Raw genomic sequence first — 22,012 nt, forward strand, 5'->3', positions numbered from 1 at the left:
GTCTCCAACCCATATAACATAGCTGGTCTCACTACCCTCTTGTAGACCTTCCCTTTCACTCTTACAGGTACTCGTCTGTCACAAATCACTCCTGACATTCTTCTCTACCCACTCCATCCTGCCTGTACTCTCTTCTTCACCTCTCTTCCACACTCACCGTTACTCTGAACTACTGACTCCAAGTATTTAAACTCATCCACCTTCGCCACCTCTACTCCTTGCATCCTCACCATTCCTCTATCCTCCCTCTCATTCACACACATATATTCTATCTTGGTCCTGCTGACCTTCATTCCTCTTCTCTCTAGAGCATACCTCCATCTCTCCAGGGTCTCCTCCACCTGTTCCCTACTCTCATTACAGATCACAATGTCATCTGCAAACATCATAGTACACGGGGACTCCTGTCTGATCTCGTCTGTCAACCTGTCCATCACCATTGCAAATAAGAAAGGGCTCAGAGCTGATCCTTGATGTAACCCCACCTCCACCTTAAACACATCCGTCACTCCCACCACAGACCTCACCGCTGTCACACTACCCTCGTACATATCCTGTACCACTCTTACATACTTTTCTGACACTCCTGACTTCCTCATACAGTACCACAACTCCTCTCTAGGCACCCTGTCATATGCTTTCTCTAAGTCTACAAAAACACAATACAACTCCTTCCGACATTCTCTGTACTTCTCCATCAACACTCTCAGAGCAAAGATCACATCCATAGTGCTCTTTCCTGGCATGAAACCATACTGCTGATCAATAATCATCACGTCCCTTCTTAACCTAGCTTCCACTACTCTTTCCCATAACTTCATGCTGTGACTGATCAATTTAATCCCTCTGTAGTTACTACAGCTCTGCACATCACCCTTATTCTTAAAAATCGGCACCAAAATACTTTTTCTCCATTCCTCAGGCATCCTCTCACTTTCCAAGATTTCATTAAACAATCTGGTTAAAAACTCCACTGACATTTCACCTAAACACCTCCATGCTGGGCTCCCTATTCTTTTGGAGTATACTTCTCAGACGTTCAGGCCAAAAGAGAGGGGCTGTGGCTGACTAAGTTTGCTGCCAACTGCAAATTAAGTGCAGCAATCATTGAATCCCCAAATGATGTCAATATACTTCAAGAGGGACTTACATAAACCAGTGGTTGGTGCCAAATCCATGGACTCAAACTCAGTACAAATAAAATGCAGCTGTAAAAACAATATCCCTGCAGACTATCATATGAATAATACCCTAAGTAACAACTCAGTAGTAAGAGACTCGGGAAAACAAGTTGACTGGATCCTAAACTTTGGCCACCATGTATCTGCTGTGGTAAGTAAGGCATTCTACATCGCCCAACCCATTTGCAAAGGCATTTCCTCAAAAGCGAAAGAGGTCATAACATCCCTGTATTCGATCCTCATCAGGCCAATAATTGAATACAGTGCTCCCTTTGGTATGTCCCTTACCAGGCACCTACATTAACTTGAGAGACCTCTGAGATTGAGGGTCTCCAGCACATGTCTGAAGTCACTGTCACTGTACTCACTAGAGTACAGACTACGTAGAGGAGACTTGTGCCTGGACTACAGAGAAATCTTGGATCCAGACCTAATGGAAATACTGCACGTCTGCAAGTCAAATGGAAGAAGAGTCACCAGCTCCAGGGACCTCAGCCTGGACTGCGACATAAATAGGATGTGGTGGAGAGACAGATATTTCTCTCAGAGATTGCCACTTCTATGGAATAGGCTACCAGTTCACATAAAACAAAGCCCCTGTATGACCCTGTTTAAGTGTAGCCTGGATGACTGGATGGGAAACAGTAAATTCCTGCCGGGGATTTCACCTGTGACTCTCCTAGACATGGGCAGTTGTTGGTAAGATCTCGAGTTTAGGCAAGATCCTTTGTATTAGGTTTCTCTAGTATTATATTGGGCATACATGACCTTCAGGTCAATAGCCTAGTAACCACCTACGAACAAGATACTCTTCCTATGGATCACTGTTGCAGTAATTATAGTAGGGATCACTGCCACTGGCCGAGTCTGATATCTGGCCCTTCAGAGCTGAACACCTTGGCCTCATTGCCAGGCTGACATTGCCTTATTTCAGATGTCCTGATATATAGATGGTATTGGACATCACCATCTTTAGATGTTCATTGTACTGTTCACCATTTCAGTTCTCACTTTTTAGGACATCCTGTCTTGCAGGTAGGCTGTGACAAGTCATTCTTCCAGAGCTCTACCTTCCTCCAGTACTTAAGACAAAGCCCTCCTATACCAGCATGAGGATGTTGGCAGGCTAAAAGGTGAGTTAGATGATGCCATCTTCAGATCTTTCTTGCCACACATTTAGCTTTGCAGTGTATGCATTGTATGCAGTCTGTCAGTCGGCCTTCCTCCAGGGAGCAGATAAGTACCCCGTAATTTATTTTTCTTTTTTTTGACATTTTGATTACTGATGACTTGACTCTGGCTGTAGCACAGGGAAAGTTGTTGTGAAAGTGAGTAATTCTTTGGTATGTAGAAAGAAATTCCACACAGTGATTTTCATAGTAAGTGGCTATTTTGCCTTGGCTCAAAGCATGACATAGACTCCTGTCTATGCTGTATATTTTGCACCCTGAGAACAATCTGCCATCTACAGAAATCTCCCCAGGAGTTTGCTTCCAAAAAGGGGGCTTGTGCCTGCTTTTCTGCTGCCATGGTATAAGCCAAGACTTCAGGGAGCCTCTCTCCAAAAGAAAAAAAAAAACATGTTATCAAAAGGGATAAGTGTCTGGAAACTGAGGACATGACTAACAACTCTGGTTTCCCTGGGTCTGGTGACCCTGTGTGAGACAAAGTGTTTTCTTAGCCCTAGACATAGAGATGTTTCCCACCAAGGCCTCTGATCCACTTCTTGGATGGTAATTCCTTTGGGTTCTAGTATCTCTGTTAGATGTATCTGTGGTTCCTCTTTGAGCAGTAGTCCCTTTAGTATCAGTGTTATGTATCAAAAATTTGAAAGGGGAAAATGGGCTCCCTAGATTATATATAGATGCAGTCTTGTTTGCCACAGTGCAGTCCAGGTGGTGCCTCGGCCCCAACCCCCTTCTAGGCTTCTATGTACTCTTCAATTCAGCCGACCAAATGTTTTATGTACTTCCATATATCTAAGAGGCCTGAGGTAGAGACACACGTGGTGTTTGGGGCCCCTTCTAAAAAAGAGAAATGTAGATCTTTCATCAGAGGAATCTGACTTCCCCGACTCAGAGGCCTATGAGTTGCCATATGTGGGTAAGTTTCCATTGGCCGTAAACATGAATTCAGACACTGAATACACCCTGTGCCAGATAAAGCTTGACTCTTCCAAGGGAGTAAGGACTGCAACATTGAATACTGCAGTGATCATAGTACATTTGTGTTAGGAATTTACCCTAAATGTAGATATTCCAGTAGTTTCACTGCTGCAGTCCAGACTCTGTATCTGCAGTTTTTTGACATTGCTAAACCAGTCCTCCATACCTGCAGACCCCAGCAGTGGGCGTGAGGGGATCTCCCTCCCAAAATGAAATGCAAGTAGAAACGTGAAAGAAGAGAAGGTTGAGGAGACTATTTTACCTGATAGTTCATCAAAGACTGTTAAAGCTAGAGAGCGTCAGCTCTACACAGACACTCATGCAGCCCCCCCCTCCACCCTGTCATTACTACCACTACAGAGACACTCATGCAGCCCCCCCATCCTGTCATTACTACCACTACAGAGACACTCATGCAGCCCCCCCCCCCCACTCCACCCTGTCATCTGATAGTTCATCAAAGACTGTTAAAGCTAGAGAGCGTCAGCTCTACACAGACATTCATGCAGCCCCCCCCCACTCCCCCCTGTCATTACTATCACAGCTTCTCGCTTCTCCCCTTTGGAAGCCCCCTTGCCCTTGGCCCTATCATATCCTTACAGGCCCAAAAGTCTGTGTTAGATACTGGTTCACAAGCATCCTCCCAAAAGCATCACTTGATCATTAAACAAGAGGAGAGTGGGTTTTCCAAGGTAATCATTTAGAGAGGCATCTGCTTCCACAGATTCAGTCCCAGGGACATCCCCCTGAGGTTCAGACATTCCCAAAATCAGGGGCGATCCTTCTCTATAAGAGAACCAGGGTCTCTAGCTGTTTCCCTTGTAGGAGAAATCTTAGCACTGAGAATCCTGCAACCTGTCCTTTCAGTACAGAAGACAAAAGGGTTTCACATAAGGGTTCAACACCGGAAGTATACCCCTCACTGGTGAGATCAGATCACAAACTAATCTCGCTGGAGGTCCTCATCCCACCCCCACCTGAAATAAAAAAGACCACAGTAAAGAACTTCTCGAAAGCCGACTTCACACTTCTAAAGACTAGTGTGGTCTCCTTTAAGGCCCCCGAGCCGACGGAAAACAGTACTCAAGCCGCTGAATCACTTACAAATGCCTTCTACCAGCACCTGCAGGACTGCATGGATAAGGCAATCCCAAGCAAAACAAAGACTCTTTGTACCAAAGGCAAGCGTCCACTCTGGTGGACCCCAGCCATAAACAAACTCTACAACAAAAGGAGGAAGCTACTACAAGATAGAGCAAAATCCTTAAAAGGTAAGACACCCTTGATCACTATAAGTAAAAACTAAGAGCTCTCATAAAATCATCCAAAGCAAATTTTGAGAGAAAAATAGCTAAAGACTCAAAAGACAATCATAAGGCCTTCTTTAGCTATGTTAGAAACCTGGGAGGAAACTCCCAGATATGCTCAGAACTAGTTCAAAATGATGTGAAGATTACTGATCCTACAGACATTGCCAACATACTGGCTGACAGGTTCAGTGCAAACTTCTCCCCTCCCCAAAAGGAGAGATATCTATACCAAGCGATTGCAGCCCCCAAACATCTCCAACGCCCAAGTGAGAACTGCTCTCTCCAAAGCAAAAACACAGCATCCATGGGACCTGATGGTGTCCCCGGCTGTGTGCTCCACGAACTCAACGAGGAATTAAACCCACAGCTAGGACAGCTGTTTAATCATAGTCTTACCTCTGGATACGCACCCAGGAGTGGCGCACTGCAACTGTGGTCCCACTTCACAAAGGCGGTGCCTCCACCGACCCTGGAAATTACCGCCCATTAGCTTGACAAGCCTTATCTGCAAAGCCATGGAGAGGATCATAATGGACCTCATAAATAAAGACATAGGGAATTTGCAGACTTTGGATCCATCCCAGTTTGGCTTTGTCAAAGGCAGATCATGCCTTCTAAACTTGGTTGACTTTTTGAAACAGTCACCAAAGCCATTGATGAGGGAAAGGCAGTCCATACAGCCTACCTCGATCTGGCGAAGGCCTTTGATACAATACCCCACTCGGGTATCATTGAAAAACTCATCAGCTTAAATGTTAACCCATACATCACAAGATGGGTTGCAAACTGGCTGAGTGACAGAACCCACAGGGTCAGAGTTGCTGGCGCCATGTCAGACTCAAAGCCTGTCACAAGTGGTGTACCACAGGGCTCAGTCCTGGGCCCACTCTTGTTTGGCATCTACTTTTCCAAGTACAAGCAAACACAGGAGGGTTATGGCTGACAAAGTTTGCAGATGACTGCAAACTGGGCCATAGTAGAAAACACATCTGACACAGATATCCTTCAGAAGGGTCTCACAGAAGCGGATAACTGGTGCCAGAGCCATGGCCTAAAGTTAAATGCCAAAAATGCATAGTCATACCCTTCGGGAAAAACAAGGTTACCCCTAGCTACCAAATAGGTGGCAATCCACTGAGTACAGAAGAAGTTATCAGGGACCTGGGGACCCAGGTTGATAGTAGTCTGTCATTCGACACCCATGTAGCTAAAGTAGTTAGGAAGACCTTCTACATTGCCCACCTTATCATGAAGGGATTCTCATCTAGATCAAGGGAGGTCATAGTCTCCCTATACTCATCACTCATCAGACCAATGATTGAGTACAATGCCCCATTCGAATGTATCTGACCCGACACTTGCAGCAGCTGGAGAGGCCACAAAAGTTCCTCACCAAAAGGATAAAGGGTCTCAAACATCTGTCCTATGCTGCCCGACTGAAAGAACTCCAGCTCTATTCAGTCGCTACGCTTGCTCAGAGGTGACCTTTGCCTAACATACAAGGCCATGTCAAACCCAGATTTGATGAATATGCTTCACCTCAAAAATCTAGATCCATCAGAGCCACAAGGGCGGGAGACTTAAACCTCGACACGGCTATTAATAGGACGTGCTGGAGGGATAGATTCATCACCCAAAGACTCCCTATGCTGTGGAATAAAATCCCGGTATATGTGAGGCAGAGCACCTCGCTGGCCTTGTTCAAGAGAAATCTTGACCAATGGATGGGAGATCGCAGATATACCCCAGGGATTACCTCAGTGTCACTGCTCAACAGAGGCACAGCAAAATAATGGGTATAGTTCCCCATACTAAAGGGGTGGCGTAAGCCACAAAACTATGGGCTAGGCTTGTAAATGCCCTCGGGCAGATAGCCTAGTATGAACCTATGAACCTATGAACCTATGAACCTATGAACATAAGATTATTCCTTGTACTAAGAAAAGACAAATCCTGGAGACCCAGTCTAGTCTTGTCAGGACTAAATAAATTCCTAGACATTTCAAAAATTACCATGTTAGCCTGCAAGCTCTTCTGCCATTCCTTGGTCTTCAGGCTCTCCTGGTGACCCCAGGACTCAAAGATGTCTACCTCCATGTCACCATTTACAAAGGGCATAGGCAGTACATGTGGTTTGTAATGGGGACTCCATACCAGTTTACTGCATCGCCCATTGATTTAGCTACTGCACAGAATCCTTGGCCCTAGTGATCACATACTACAGGCCTAAGGGCATCCATATCTACCCATATGTGCATAACTGTCTTATTCAGGCACAGTAGTATGAGGAAATGCAGAGGCTATTAAAGTTCACCCTGGACTGTCTCAGCAGACTGGCCTTCGCATTCAGTCATCAGAGCTCCAGTCTGCAGCCTGCTCGAATGGCAGTCTTCCTAGATGCCCTGCTAGACACTAGTATGACCAGGGGATACATACCACAGGTAGTGGTAGAATCTATCATGAACTTCTTTCAGGAGTATGAAAATACCTATGTAACACTTCCAAGCAAAGATCCTAAATCTTCTAGACTTTGTTCCATATTTGCGAGACATACATATACCCCCCATTATTTATTTGTGAATTGCTTTTCAAGTCCTTCCTAACCTCCTCTGATTGATTCTTATATTTATCATGCAATATTTTATATGTTCTACTAATTATTCCTTTTCTAACAGTAGCTTCTGTTCTAGATTCTACTAAAAGCTCTACCAGTGCTGTTTTTTTCACTTAGGACCCTCCTATTTCTTTCTTTTTGCCTATACTCTGATGTTAGTCCTTGATAGGGAAAGAAATTGCTATCCTGCAGTCCAGATAAATTCTTGGCCTCTTCCCATTCTGTTACCTTTCCTTCCCTTCCCTAATTATTTTAGTTTTCTTCAATAAATTCCATCCCTCTTGCCTGTTGCCTGTATCCTAATTGCAGTCATCCCTAAAGACAGAATTTCCTTTCTCCATTCCCTTGTTGGCTTAGTTCTTAGAATAGTTTCTTCTACTTATTCTGCATGGCTGTTGTTATTTTCCTTAAGGATCTGCATCCAAACTCCCATTCTCTCCTTGTTTCTTGATCTTCCCCGTTTCATCATTATCTCTTTCCACTTTGAATTATAAGTTTCTGCTTGTGCTACATATAGGAGCATTAACTGTGTACCTCTGAAATACTTCTTCAAATTGGGTAATCCCAAACCGCCTTGTTCTATTGGAAGACTTAGCTTATCCCACTTGACTCTTGTCGTCTTCCCCTCCCAGTTAAAATCATTCAGCTTTTTATTAACTGCTATCCACAACTTCTCTGGTAGATAAAAATGTGCCTGACCTGTGTATAAAAGTAAAGGGACTAAAAACATTTTTAACTGCTTGTATTTTACTATCCATATCTATATAACAGAGCATCCATTTTCTCAGTTTTTGTATTATCTTTTCTTTAGTCTCTTCCCACATATTCTTATCTGCCACACCAGAATACTTTTTATTATACAATTCCTCCCCTAAAACGTGCACGCTGATTGGCCAGCCCAACCAGCGTGCCCGTTGTAAATCCCTCAATATACTAACGGAAAAAGGTCCGGTCGCCCGGACTTTTTCCGTTAGTATAAAACACTGTCTCGCTATGTTAAAAGAGTTTAACATAGCGACACAGGTTTAAGAAAAGCAACGGAGATCTCCGTTGCTTTTTTTAAAGCTGTCTCGCTATGTTAAACTCCTTTAACATAGCGACAATATGTAAAGCAACGGAGATCTTGCGATCTCCGTTGCTTTAAAGTTGTCTTGCTATATTAAATGGGTTTAACATGGCGAGACAGCTTTAAAATAAGACGGAGATATCCGTTGCTTATTTTAAAGCTGTCTCGCTATGTTAAACCCATTTAACATAGCGAGACAGTTTTTTTTAAAAAAAAAGCAACGGAGATCGCAAGATCTCCGTTGCTTTTGTTCGCTATGTTAAATGGGTTTAACATAGCGAAACAGTTTACAATAAGCAACGAGATCTCCGTTGCTTTTTACTGTTTCGCTATGTTAAACCCATTTAACATAGCGAAACAGTGCTTTTGCCCACAGCTCTGATGTACTGCGTAGGCATGCGCAGTACATCAGAACTGCTGCAGAATACCAGACAGCTGCGGAAGGGCAGTAAAGAGGCATTATACAATGCCATTATTTAAGAAAAGTAATTATTTCTTTTCTTAAATAATGTCATTATAATAGCAATAACCACTTCTGGTGTGGGTAATGCTGTATTTACCCACGGTTGGCTTTGTTTGGTACCAAACCACGCCAACCGTGGGTAAATCCAGCATTACCCACACCCAGGCGTGGGTTATTGCTATAATCCATACTCCTAAGTACTTCATTTTATTGTGTCCCCATAAATATGGATATTGCTGAACCAATTTGTGTGTGGGTACATAATTTACAGCTATTGCCTTTGTTTTAGCGTCATTAATTTTCTATCTCGAAAGATTTGAAAGTGTCTCAAAATGTTCTACAACAATGTAATGTCTCTTTCTGGGTTTGTCAGGTATAAAATAATATCATCTACAAATACAGCCAGCTTTTATTGACTAGCATACCAATTATATCCTTGAATTTCTGAGTCCCTTATTTTCTTGCCAATGTTTTTTTTTAACTATAATGCAAATAACAAAGGGAGAAGAGGACACCCATGCCTCGTTCCTGTGCTCAAGAAGAAATTATCAGAAAGGACCCCACCCACTTTAATTGTCACCTCCAATTCCTCATATATTCTTCTAATCAACCTTATAATTTTTCAGGAAATGCAAATGCTTCCAATACCCTGCTCATAAAGTCCCAGCTTACTCTGTCAAATGCTTTCTCTGCATCAAGACCCACCAACAACAATGGTATTTTCCTACGTTCTGCTTCCCTCTGGATCATCAGTGTTTAGTTAATGTTGTCAAAAGTTTGCATTCCCTCCACAAAACCACATTGATCCATATCTGTCAATTTTGGCATTACGTTTTTCATTATTTTAGCCATTATAGACATGAACACTTTATAATCATGGTTTAGTATTGAAATGCTCCTGTATGAAGCTGGATCTGATGGATCTTTACCCTCTTTAAGTATTACAGCTACCACTGCTTTCTTACAGGATGTTGGTACTTCTCCTCCTCTTAAAATATTGTTAAACAAAACCTTCCAGATCTTTATCAGTTTTAATTTCCCAAAATGTTGTGAGATTTCGTGTCATCCTAACATGGTGTGCATTGAAGAAGCAGAAGAGCACATCAATGGCAAAAAGAGAAACAGGTCATGCTTTACTTATATCTGGCAATATAGGGATCCTTTTGTAGGGAGGAAAAAAGACTTTGGGATAAGGAAAAGTAAACAAGCTGTAGTTGCCCTTTAACTAGCATGTCTTTGAGCTGTGGGAGAAAACTAGACTATCTAAAAGAAACCAATGCAGATTCCAGAGAAGTCAGAATCTGATCCTAGACTCTAAAAGTGGAAGGCACCCACACTAACTGCTGTACCACAGAGCCATGCATATTTTTTTGTGAATGACTTATTTCTGTGTTTGTCTTTCTGTACTCAAACTTGCCACACTTTATGTAAATTGGTAAAACTTGTGCATATCCACTTTATGAACAGGAGAGCCTAGCTCTCACTCAGGTAGTATGTTTGCCCTTTGACTTCCTTATCAGTGATTTCTATCATTCAGTTAACATGACCTCGCTAGGGATTTTCTTTTTATTTTTAAGAAATAATTCTCTTGTGACAGCCCCTGGTAATGACACCACTTATCTCCAGAACATAAGTGGTTTCAAAGGTACACTAGTTAACTTTTCCTCAAACTTTGAAATTATATCCTCTAGTTACCTTGTTTACTTCTGAATGAAGGCAGTACTAGGACCCTGTTTGTAATATTCCCTTTTTCTAGTGCTGGCCTGTATAACACACTTTTCATGCTATGCTTTTCTGTAAAATACCATTTCCTAGCAAAATAAATGAGAGCTTAATTAATTGCACTGAGTTATCCACTTTCATTTGAATTGTTCATACACCCAGGTCATGGAAAAGACAAATTTTAAGTCTAACCTTTGATAAAATGATGTAGAGAATAATTTAAGAAAATGGAGAGATTTAATGTCCCAGCTCACATTTTTTTATTTCTTTGTATATGTTAACTAGGTGAGTGGCCCTTTTCAGATACAGCCTAACCCAGACATTATACAGATATTTCAAAACCATGGCTTTATTACAAAACACTGTAAAAACGCTACAAATGAGGAGTACACTTACACCTCAATGTAATGTATATAAAAATATTAATTTCTTGCCTGTGACAGACTTATTACTGTGTTCCCAAGTATAAACTACTTTGAAGCTTAAATCTATAAAAGAGAGCTGCCCCACCTGAAGACCGGCTATATACATATTAAAAAGGACAGTGTAATAGACCTTTCCAATCATGTTGTACCACTGTACATGAGCTGCAGAATATTTGTTGAATATCTGTCTAGATCGTTATGTATGGCTGTTTGCTTTTTTCAACAGGTTCTAGTCTTCTTCTTTCTGGAGTCAGTGTTTTCTTCATCTGGGCTGTGAAGACAAAAACGCAGAGTCTGATTATGTCCTGTTTCTTCAGTGCAGTCTCTGTCATCACCTGGAATGCATTAGATGTCATTGGCACAGAGCTCTTCCCCACTCATCTCAGGTAAGATTACAGTCATATGTATGAGCACAAAGTGAATCGGTAATTATAGTGCTGTATCAGGAATTACAGTCATACGTATTGAATGACGAGTGGATACAGTGATTGGAAGTTATCAGCAGTTTATTGTATACCCAGCGTGATTCCATCTGCATGCACATCCATGACTTACACGTAACTACACATGCCTAATACTGCCCTCCACATACTTCCTTAAATTACAGTGGCTGTCAAGGTACAAAACAACAGAACATAGTCACTGTTCTACATCATCACTCTTTAACTTTGTTCCTTATTTCATATACATGAACAAGTTTGCTTTAATATTTTTTTAAACACATTCTGGAATTAAACACCATATTAACAGTTCAACATAGCCTTTCTGGTTTCAGGTTCAACTCATAGGTTCATAGGTGTGTACTAGGCTAATGGCCCCTGGAGCCTTTACAAGTCTAGCCCATAGGATTACCCGTGTCTATATCACCACATTGATTGGTGATAAGTTCGAACCTAAAAGTCCGAAAACCCTAAACAGCGAACTCACGGAACAGTGATTTTTTTCCTAGGGAAAAAAATTCGCTGTTCCGTGTTAAAAAAAAAAATCACAACTTTAAAACAAACTGAATCGATGTTCCGTAACTTCGCGGTTTAGGGCTTTCGAACTTTTTGGTTCGAACAAAGGGCATTCGAACTTATCACCATTCAATGTGGTGATATAGACCTGATTAACCTGTCGTCATGCCACCTGACCTTAGTTCCCAGTGCCTCTGTCGAGTAAAGCCACTGGAGTGATCCCTGAGGTGAATTTTCTATTTCCCATCCACTCATCAAGATTTCTCTTGAAGAGGGCCAGCGAGGTGCTCTGCTTGACATGCATGGGAAGTCTATTCCATAGCATGGGCAGTCTCTGGGTTAAGGACTTGTCCCTCCAGTATGTTCTCTTGATTGTGGTAATGAGGTTGAGGTTTCTGGAGCGTGTGGTGCGGAGGGATTGGGATTTCTTTAGATGTAGCATTTCTAACAGAGCTGGGTCAGACATGGCTTTGTAAGTCAAGCAGAGATCGCCTCTAAGTAGGCAATATGAGACAGAGAATAGTTGGAGTTTTTTGAGTCTGTCCATATAGGACAAATGTTTAAGGCCTAGGATCCTCTTTGTGAGGTACTTTTGCGGCCTCTCCAGTTGCTCCAGGTGTTTAGTGAGGTACATGCCAAATGGGGCATTGTACTCAATGATTGGCCTAATGAGGGAAAAGTAGAGGGAGACAATGACCTCTTTCTTCCTGGATGCAAAACCCTTAGTAATGAGATGTGCCACACAGAAGGACCTTCTGACCACAGTGGCAATGTGGTGGTCAGAAGAGAGGTTCCTTGTCAACCTGTGTTCCCAGAGCTCTTATAATGCTTATCTCTTATAAGGATCTTCCTGCCTATGTCACATACAGATTTTGATTTGAATTAAAACAGGAACTGTCTTTAGAGGTTTATTCAGTACTGAAACGTTACTTTGTGTTTCAGAACCATTTGAACAAGGGGGTCTGGCTTCTTGGAGCTGATTGGTTGGTGATTCAATCAAGGAACTTGAATCACCTTTACACACAGTCTGTTGCGGCTTTGGCTGTGGGACAGGCAAAATGTGTCTATGATTTCTTCTGTAGTCTACTCCTCCTGACTGAATTATGTAGGACCTTGGTTCAGCACAAGTGTCCCTCACATATTCTACACGATCATGAACTTTTGAAGTCTACATTCTAACAACTTCACGTTGCAACAATGGTTGAAGAGGCCTACTGGCTTTGTCGTAGAATAACTTTTGTGAGTGGCGTTTTTTTTGATAGTTGAGCTTTGACTACCTCATTACTCTTTGAGGTTGGCACTAACAGCTGTTTGCTGATTAGAAGAGTTTGTGTTTGTCTTGACATCAGTTTTTGAGCTGGTGAACCAAGTGTCGGGCCATGAGGAATGTTTTGAAGGTTTAGTAAATCAAGGAATACATCAGTTCCATCTCTTTTGGATTTTTCCAATAAAAGCTTTGCACTGTGGACTGCACATTCAGCCATACAAGTAGCTTGTGGGTACTCTGGACTACTTGTTACATGAATAAAATTTCAAGATGCAGCAAATTCTTTAAATCTTTCACTAGTGAATTGGGCACTGTTATCTAAGGTGACTTTATGTGGGCTTCCATGGACTGAGAAGCACCTCTTTAGTTTTGTAATTATTGTGCTAGATGTCAAATCACAGAGTAAGTCGAATCCAAACCATCCAGAGAATGAATCAACTAGTACCAGGTAATGCTGGCCTTTCCATTTGAAAATATCTTCTGCTACTGCTGACCATGGTAAATCAGGGATTGGGTGTAGGTGAGGAGGTTCTTTTTGCTGATGTGGTTTGTTACTGTTGCATACTGAACATGAAAAAGTCTCTTTTTCAATATCTTTAGACATTGATGGCCAGAACACAATGCCTCTTACACTACTTTTAGTTGATTCAGTGCCTGGGTGGACTCTGTGCAGAATCTTTATATAGTCCTTTTGCAATGATTTAGGAGCTACTACTTTTGAGCCTTTCATAATGATACCATCTTACACCATGAGCTCATCCCTGAATGGGAAGTACTTCTGAATTTCAAGTGGCAGACTTGTTTGATGTGTTGGCTAGCCTTGGTTGATAATATTACAATAGAGAGTCAATTATCTGAACTAATTGGGACCTAGGGTTCTTTGGATAATCAAACATTTATTAATTTATTTTATTTTACATTTGTTGACTGGGTTAGTCCAACTGAGTATTTGGCTCGTTTTCAGTGGAGACCCAAGGAGAAAAGCTCCCCAGTGTTATAAGATAACATTTACAGTAAATCTTACAGAGAAACACTCAGAAACAAAAACATACATTGAACCCGATAAAAAACTTATAAAATCTTATTTTTTTCTGCACGCATGGAATACATTTTTCAACCATTTAGTGATTCCAGTGAACAATAAAGAGCATTTTTCACGCACGAGAGGGCTACAAGCTCAAAAAACACACACAAGCATATACGTATAACGTTTACATATTCAGACTTTATGATTTTTCGTACCCGAAAACTTTGGAAGGCTGCGTTCAGATAATTGACAATGTTCTTCGTGTTTCACTGTTGCAGTCATTACATTTGGGTAATCTGCTGGCAGGTTGCCCTCAGTCGGCCTGATTAACAAAGTCTTGGGTCCTGCGTTGGTTGCTGTCCCTTCTTCCATGACATCAGGTCGTCAGGGGTATAAAACATGCAGCCGATGCCATTTTCATCAGTCTTTCTTGTCATGCGGTGCCCGAAGCAGAAGCAGTTCACAAGTGCCGGTCGGCCAACTCCTGAAATTTTCGTTTTCAAGTTTCAGAACCGAAGTCTTCAACCTAAAGCTAAGTACCCCGTTGGGGAAACTTTTTCTTGCTCTTTACTGATGTCAGTAAAAGTTAATAATTGTATTACTTGTGGGAAGCAAATACCTCATAAGGATTTTAATTTGTACTGTATTCCTTGCCTAGGCCTTCACCACAACATGCGTTGCTGTCGGTTTTGTGCTACATTTAATCAATGCACTATTAAGCGTCAGTATATTTTTGCTTCAAAATATTTTGGCTCAAGATTTAACTATCCAGAAATGTCATCGGTTAGCAATCCGACTACCGACACTTGGGCCATGTGCACAGGCCCCTATGCCTAAAAAACAAATGATCAAAATGGCTGAGGATTTAATTACCTTGATCAGGGGTTCCCATCCCCCTCCTGCTAAGAGGCCTAGGCGAGGCATTGACTATGAATCATCAGATCAGGTTTCTATTTCTTCTGATTCCTCTTCTGATCAGGAATTATCTATTCCACCTTATGAGGACTCTGATGCAGAAGATTCCATCCCTTCTGCTTCTCCTCCAGAGGATTTCTCTTTTGGGGAAACTTTGCATACATTAAGGGAACACTTTCACTGGGAGAGTCAGGATTTCTCAGAATCTAAAAAGAGGCTTAAGGGATTTTCTTCTTCTTCCTCAGCATAGGCCTTTGGCTATACCTCCTGTTCTAGACATTGTTGATTATGTTTTCTCAGAATCCAGCATGGCTCCTGATTCCCTGCCTCCAGCTCCTAGTAAGCCAGACAGATATTACAGGGTTCCTGACTCACACAAATTCCTTTTTAAAAACCCTGCTGCTGACCCTGAAACCATTTCTCAGGGCCCCAAGGGTGTTAAGGCTTCTACTGCTAAAAATCCTACCCCTTCTGATAGAAATTCCAGGACGCTGGATAGATGGGGTAAGAAGGTTTACACGTCTGCAACCTTGGCAATCAGGGCTTTAAACTGTCAATTTCATATGCTTAAATATCAGCAGCATGTCATGGGCTTACTTAAACAGAAAATGATGCTGGTTTCTGACTGTGTGGAAAATAGAGTTGCAGGATTTATTGCACTCAGCTGAACAAGTTAGAAAACATACTTTGCAATGTGGTTTTGATTCCTTGGAGGCCTCTTGCAGGGCCGTTGTAACTGGATCTGTGATAAGAAGGCATGCTTGGCTCAACGAGCAAAATCTGCCTGATCATGTTAAAGCAAAATTGTTGGATGCTCCTTTACAACAGGACAGTCTATTTGGTAATAAGACAGAAGAAGTTTTGAAAAAGATGGAAGATAAAGCTAAATCTATGCAAACTGTAAAAGATTTCCTACAATTGCAGCCACCCAGATTCAGTTGGCACTGGCCTACTAAGAATTGGTCCTTTCCAGTACTCACCAGAGCCGCTCAGGTCAAACCCAGACACTCCAAAGGCTCCAGGTTTCAGTCACAAGGAACTTATAGAACAAAACAATGGGGTGCCTCCACCTCCAAATCTGGAAGTAACAAGGCACCTTCCTACGGTAAACAGACTCAATGACTTTCCTCTGCAATCACCAAGCACTTATCTTTTGGCCGCCCCTTTGGGAGGAAAACTGGCACTTCATGCAAGAAATTGACAACTAATTACCCAGGACAAGTGGGTTTTAAATATAGTATCCCAGGGATACCGATTTCATTTCCACACGTTGCCAATCCCAAACGGATGACCAGATCTGCCTCCAAATTAGTGGGCAGAGGCCCAGAAACAAGTTATGTACCTCATGAATATGGGGGCTATTCAACCAGTACCAGAAAAGGAAAAGGGACAAGGTTTTTATTAAAGACTTTTCCTGGTACCCAGAAAAGACAAATAATGGCGTCCAATTCTGGACTTATCCATTCTAAATACATTTCTGGACATTCCAAAATTCAAGATGCTGTCTCTACAACAGTTACTACCTATGCTAGGAAAGGATGCCTGGCTGGTAACTCTAGACTTAAAGAGGCTTACCTGCATATCCCAGTAAGGGAATCATGCAGAAGATACCTCCGCTTCAAAGCAGGCTATTTGCTTTACCATTTCTCTGCACTGCCCTTTGGCTTATCTACTGCGCCCAGGGTCTTCACAAAGTGCCTGGCACCAGTAATTGCATTTTGCAGACAAAGAATCATTCAAATTTATCCTTACCTGGACGATTGCCTAATTCAGGCAGAAAACAAGGACACTCTTCTAAAACATCTGGCGTTTGTACACCATAAACGAAAAGAAATCACAACTGGTACCCTCTCAAATAATTACATTCCTGGGTGCAAGCTTGAATGCAACTGCCCAGATGATTTACCTTACACCAGAAAAACAAATTCAATTAATGACTTACTTCAAACAAGTGGCCACAAAAACCCAGCTATCTGCAAGACAAATTCTGCAGGCCTTGGGGTACATGGCTTCCTGCATTCTAATAATTCCATATGCAAGGCTGCATATGAGGAAACTTCAATGATACCTAAAAAGCTTATGGAGTCAACATTGTCATAGCCTGGAAACAATGATTTCTATCATTCCTTGCCTGCAACAAGAGTTCCTATGGTGGGCAGAGGCCTGTCACCAAAACAAGGGACTGTCATTCATTCCACCCCCTGCCACCCAAACCCTGACTACAGACGCATCAGATTATGCTTGGGGGGTGCATCTGGCAGGGAGATGCATTCAGGGCCAATGGAGCCCAAATCAAATGCACCTACATATCAACCAGAAAGAGATGCTAGCTGTACAGAATGCTCTGACAGCCTTCAAGGACTATCTTCATCCAGGACAACTACTGATAAAGACAGACAACACCATAGTCATGTGGTACATAAATAAGCAGGGGGGGGGGTACCCATTCCTACCCCCTTTGCAGACTAGCCGTGGTTTTGTGGAACACAGCCTTGACTTATCAAATACATCTATAAGCTCAATTTCTGCCAGGAAAGCAAAATACTCTGGCAGACGAACTAAGAAGAAATCTTATGGACCCTCACAAATGGAAACTGGATCCACAAATCTTCAGCATGTTGACATGCAAATGGGGGATCCCAGACATAGACCTTTTTGTCTCACCCCAAAATGATCAGTTGGACAAATTCTGCACAAGAATTCATCACAAAAAAGCTTGGAAAGTGGATGCTCTATCCTTCAGCTGGAAGAACCTATCAGTCTATGCCTTTCCCCCTCTGCCTCTGCTCTCCAAGGTCTTACTAAAACTCAGACAGGAAAAACCAAAAATGATTCTGATTGCTCCAGACTGGCCTCACCAACACTGGTACCCACTCCTACGTAATATGTCACCCCTTCCTCCGTGGTACCTGCCTCAGACTCCTTATCTACTGACTCAGCAGAACTGTCAAATTCTGCACATTCAGCTCCAAACTCTGAATCTTGGCTAATCAACTTATTTCTCCAGTTACATCTCTCAGCAAACCTGTGATGGATGTCATTTTGGAGGCTAGAAGGCCTAGTACTAGGAAATCTTATGCTGATAAATGGAAAAGATTCTGTGCCTGGAACCAGGCACAAGGAATAAGCACATCAATGCCTAATATTCCTCAGATTCTGCAATATTTAACTGAGATGCTTCACAAAGGCCTATCTTTCTCTTCCATAAAAATCCATGCCTCTACAATTTCAGCTCATTACAACACAGAGCCTTCCCTCTTTTCTCATCCCCTGCTAAAGCAGTATCTCAGAGGGGCCAAAAATTTAAGACCTCCCAAGAGGACACCAACTCCTGCATGGGACCTCAATTTTGTGTTGGAAAAGCTCACCCTACTTCCTTTTGAGCCAGCTGCTACTGCAGAAATAAAATTTCTGTCTTGGAAGACAGCGTTTCTTTTAGCAGTCACTTCAGCTAGGAGGATTTCAGAACTACAGGCTCACATGGCAGTGGAGCCTTTTATTATCTTTTACCCAGACAAGGTGGCGCTCAGGACCAATCCATCCTTTATGCCTAAAGTGGTATCTAGTGTGGCTCTTAATCAGACCATTCATCTGCCAACTTTTTTCCCAAATCCACTGAACAAGGTGAGCGGATTCTGCATTCATTGGATATACACAGACAACTAAGATTCTACTTAAACAGGACAAAATCTCTAAGAAAATCTGAGCAATTACTAGTGGCATTTGCTGCAGGGGCAGAGGGAAAGTCTATTTCAAAGCAGACTATTTCAAAATGGATAAGCCATTGTATTCATTTCTGCTACATGCACCATGGTAAACCTGTTCCCAAGGGGATCATATCTCACTCCACCAGGGCTGCATCTACTTCTGCAGCCTTTCTCAGAGGGGTTCCTACCAGAGACATTCTAGAAGCTGCTACCTGGAGCTCAGTTCATACGTTCACCAAACATTACCATTTACCTCTCTTCTCTAAATCCAGAGCAGGCTTTGCCACTGCTGTCCTGCAGAGCCTTATAGCTGCTCCTAATGCTGTATAATTCCATCCTCCCAACCATAGCTTTGGGATTCTACCCAAATTTAATGACTGCAACAGTGAAACACGAAGAACATAGTACAGTTGTGTACACTTACCATAAATGTAGATGTTCAAGTGTATTCACTGTTGCAGTCCGGTTTACCCACCCACCAGCCCCCTATTTTTTCTTTTACTATACCTCTTCTTTCTTTTACTATGCTCAAAAGCCTTTTGGTGTATTTGCTTTTATTTGGAGGTATATTTGTTGTGTTCTAAATTACATGCATATATATTTATAAATTTTTATATTTTGCTCCCCATTGGGAGGGCACCTGACATCTGGGGCAAGAAAAACTTATGAAAATGGCATCGGCTGCATGTTTTATACCCCTGACGACCTGATGTCATGGAAGAAGGGACAGCAACTGATGCAGGACCCAAGACTTTGTTAATCAGGCTGACTGAGAGCAACCTGCCAGCAGATTACCCAAATGTAATGACTGCAACAGTGAATACACTCGAACATCTACATTTATGGTAAGTGTACACAACTGTACTTTTCAGATAATCAACCCTCTACTGTACTCAGTTTTGAAGATTTGGGTCTATAGCAGTGTGATTTCTTAACTCATCAAGCCGTGATTGATGAAATGTGCTGGACTTCCATGACTTCAAAATCAGCTGTTTCATTTTCATGTTGTTCTGTCATCTTTCTGGGTACACATGACATGGCATCAGCAAGATACATGTATTTACCTTTTGTGTAGACAATGGTAAAGTTATATTTTTGCAGCTTTAGCATCATGTGTTGCAGTCTTGCTGAGGCTGTATGTATTGGCTTGTTTAAAATCGTTACTAGTGGCTAGTGATCTGTTTCAGTCTGGATTGCCTGCCATATATATAGTCATTGAAATTGGAGCATGCAAACACAACAGCAATAAGTTCTTTTTCTATTTGTGCATAGTGTATCTCTGTTTGAGTCAGAGTACAGGATGCATATGCAACTGGAATGCTCTCCTGAGGACATGCTGCACTAAGTCCATACTGAGAGGCATCACAGGTAAGTTACAGGCTTATGGACATCATAGTATCTCAGTGTGGGTGACTGGCAGTTCTCTTTTTTAAAGTATCAAATGCCTCTTGGTGCTGTTCATACCAAGACCATTTTATATCCTTATGTGTCAGCTCATGCAATGGTGCGGAAAGCTCACTAAGGTTTGGGATGAAATTTCCTAAATAATTAATCATACCCAGGAAGCACTGTAAAGATGTAACATTTTCTGGAACTGACATTTCATTTGTTGCTGTTATCATTGACAGATCTGGCTGTAGCCTTGAATTTGTCAACAAATGACCAACATAGTTGACTTCTTTCAGTTTAAATTTACATTTTAAAGGCTTTAGCTTGACATTGATCTCATATGCACGGCCTAGAACTTTCCTGAGATTCGTATTATGTTCCTCTTCTCCATTGCCTGAAACAATAATGTCATCCACTATAATGGCACAAGGATACCCAGCAAATATCTGTTATGTGGCATGATGAATACCTCACTGGCAGAACTGATCCCAAAAGGCATCCTCAGAAACCTGAATCTCCCAAGGGGCGTGCTGAATGTTGTTAATAAAGAAGATCTGTGATCCAGAGAGATTTGCCAAAAAGAGTTATTGCATCTAAAACTGAGAAAACAGTCGAATTTGGCATTAGGGCGGCTATCTCCTCTACTGTGAACACTGGATGGTGAGGACATTTAATGGCTTTATTTAAATCTGTAGGATCACTGCATATCCGATTGTCATCTCAGCTTTTCTTGTGGGCTGCAGCTGTAGATGATACCCATTCAGTAGGCTCTGCCACTGGAGTAAGAACACCTAAATTCACCATCCTGTCTAATTCTGCTTTTACTTTACTTTGCATTGCTATAAGGATTTTACATGCAGGTCTGACAGCTGGGTTTATTTTGTGATTCAGCTTCATGGAGTATGTAACTGGAAGCGTACCAATTTCATCTTTGAAGATATCCGTGTATTCTCTAAAGACATGCTGTTTGTATTTGTATGGTGAACTTCTTTATTGAACAAAATCAATCCCTTTCTTAGGCTGTCTTCTAGGCCTAGTAATGACTGTGCATCTCTTTGAACTGCATAGAATTGTTAATCATAGCTGTTACCTGCAGAATGGCAAGAAAGGACTACAGGCCATCTGTCTGAATTTCTTTGCCACTGTAATCAACTAGTTTTGTGCTCCTTGTTGAATTAAGTTTCTTTCCAGCTTTTACTTTTGTATAAGCTTTTGCTGACATCACATTACATTTGGATCCAGTATCCACTTAAGCTCTTCCCATTAATTTGTACAGCGCAAAATATTTCACTCTTTGCTGAAAAGTGGGAAACCACTGTGTCAGCTGTTTCATTGACCACAGAAACACCACCAACATAAAAGGTTTCATCACTGTTGTTAAGGTCTGCTACAGTCTCAATTTGATCCACTGTCTTCACTGGATAACATTTATTATGAGTCTGTGTCGATTTGCAGAACATTTTGAAATGCTTCCACTTGTTGCATTTGTGACACTGTTGACCATGGGCTAAACATTTTCTCTTTTAGGTTCATGACTGCTTCCACAATTGCGACAATTAACAATGGGAGGTGGCGTTGCACAACTCCTCAAGTTACACTTATGAGGCTGTATTGTTTTAATTTTTTGTTGGACACTGCTGACATTTGCAGCAGCAGATACAGCAAGCATATTAGTATGTTTTTCCTGTGAGTTCATGTATCTAGCAAATTTCAGTAGCTTTGCTCAATGTTAATTCACTATCACGTAATAGAATTTTCCTTACCATATCATTAAAGCCACATACAAGAGGTCTTTTATTAAATCG

The 22,012-nt window shown here is 41.8% G+C and overlaps 1 protein-coding gene across 1 annotated transcript in view; it reads left to right on the forward strand.

Annotated features, from left to right (window-relative positions):
* Positions 1-22,012, forward strand: part of LOC122806959 (synaptic vesicle glycoprotein 2C-like) — a 419,490-nt gene that overhangs the window by 309,722 nt on the left and 87,756 nt on the right. Inside the window, exon 12 of the mRNA XM_044077810.1 lies at positions 11,173-11,332. Within this exon, the coding sequence (XP_043933745.1) occupies positions 11,173-11,332 (160 nt within the window). The remainder of the gene's footprint in view (positions 1-11,172; positions 11,333-22,012) is intronic.

This window comes from Protopterus annectens, chromosome 7.part0, assembly GCF_019279795.1.
Source record: "Protopterus annectens isolate FY-2018-M chromosome 7.part0, PAN1.0, whole genome shotgun sequence".
Taxonomy (NCBI): domain Eukaryota; kingdom Metazoa; phylum Chordata; order Ceratodontiformes; family Protopteridae; genus Protopterus; species Protopterus annectens.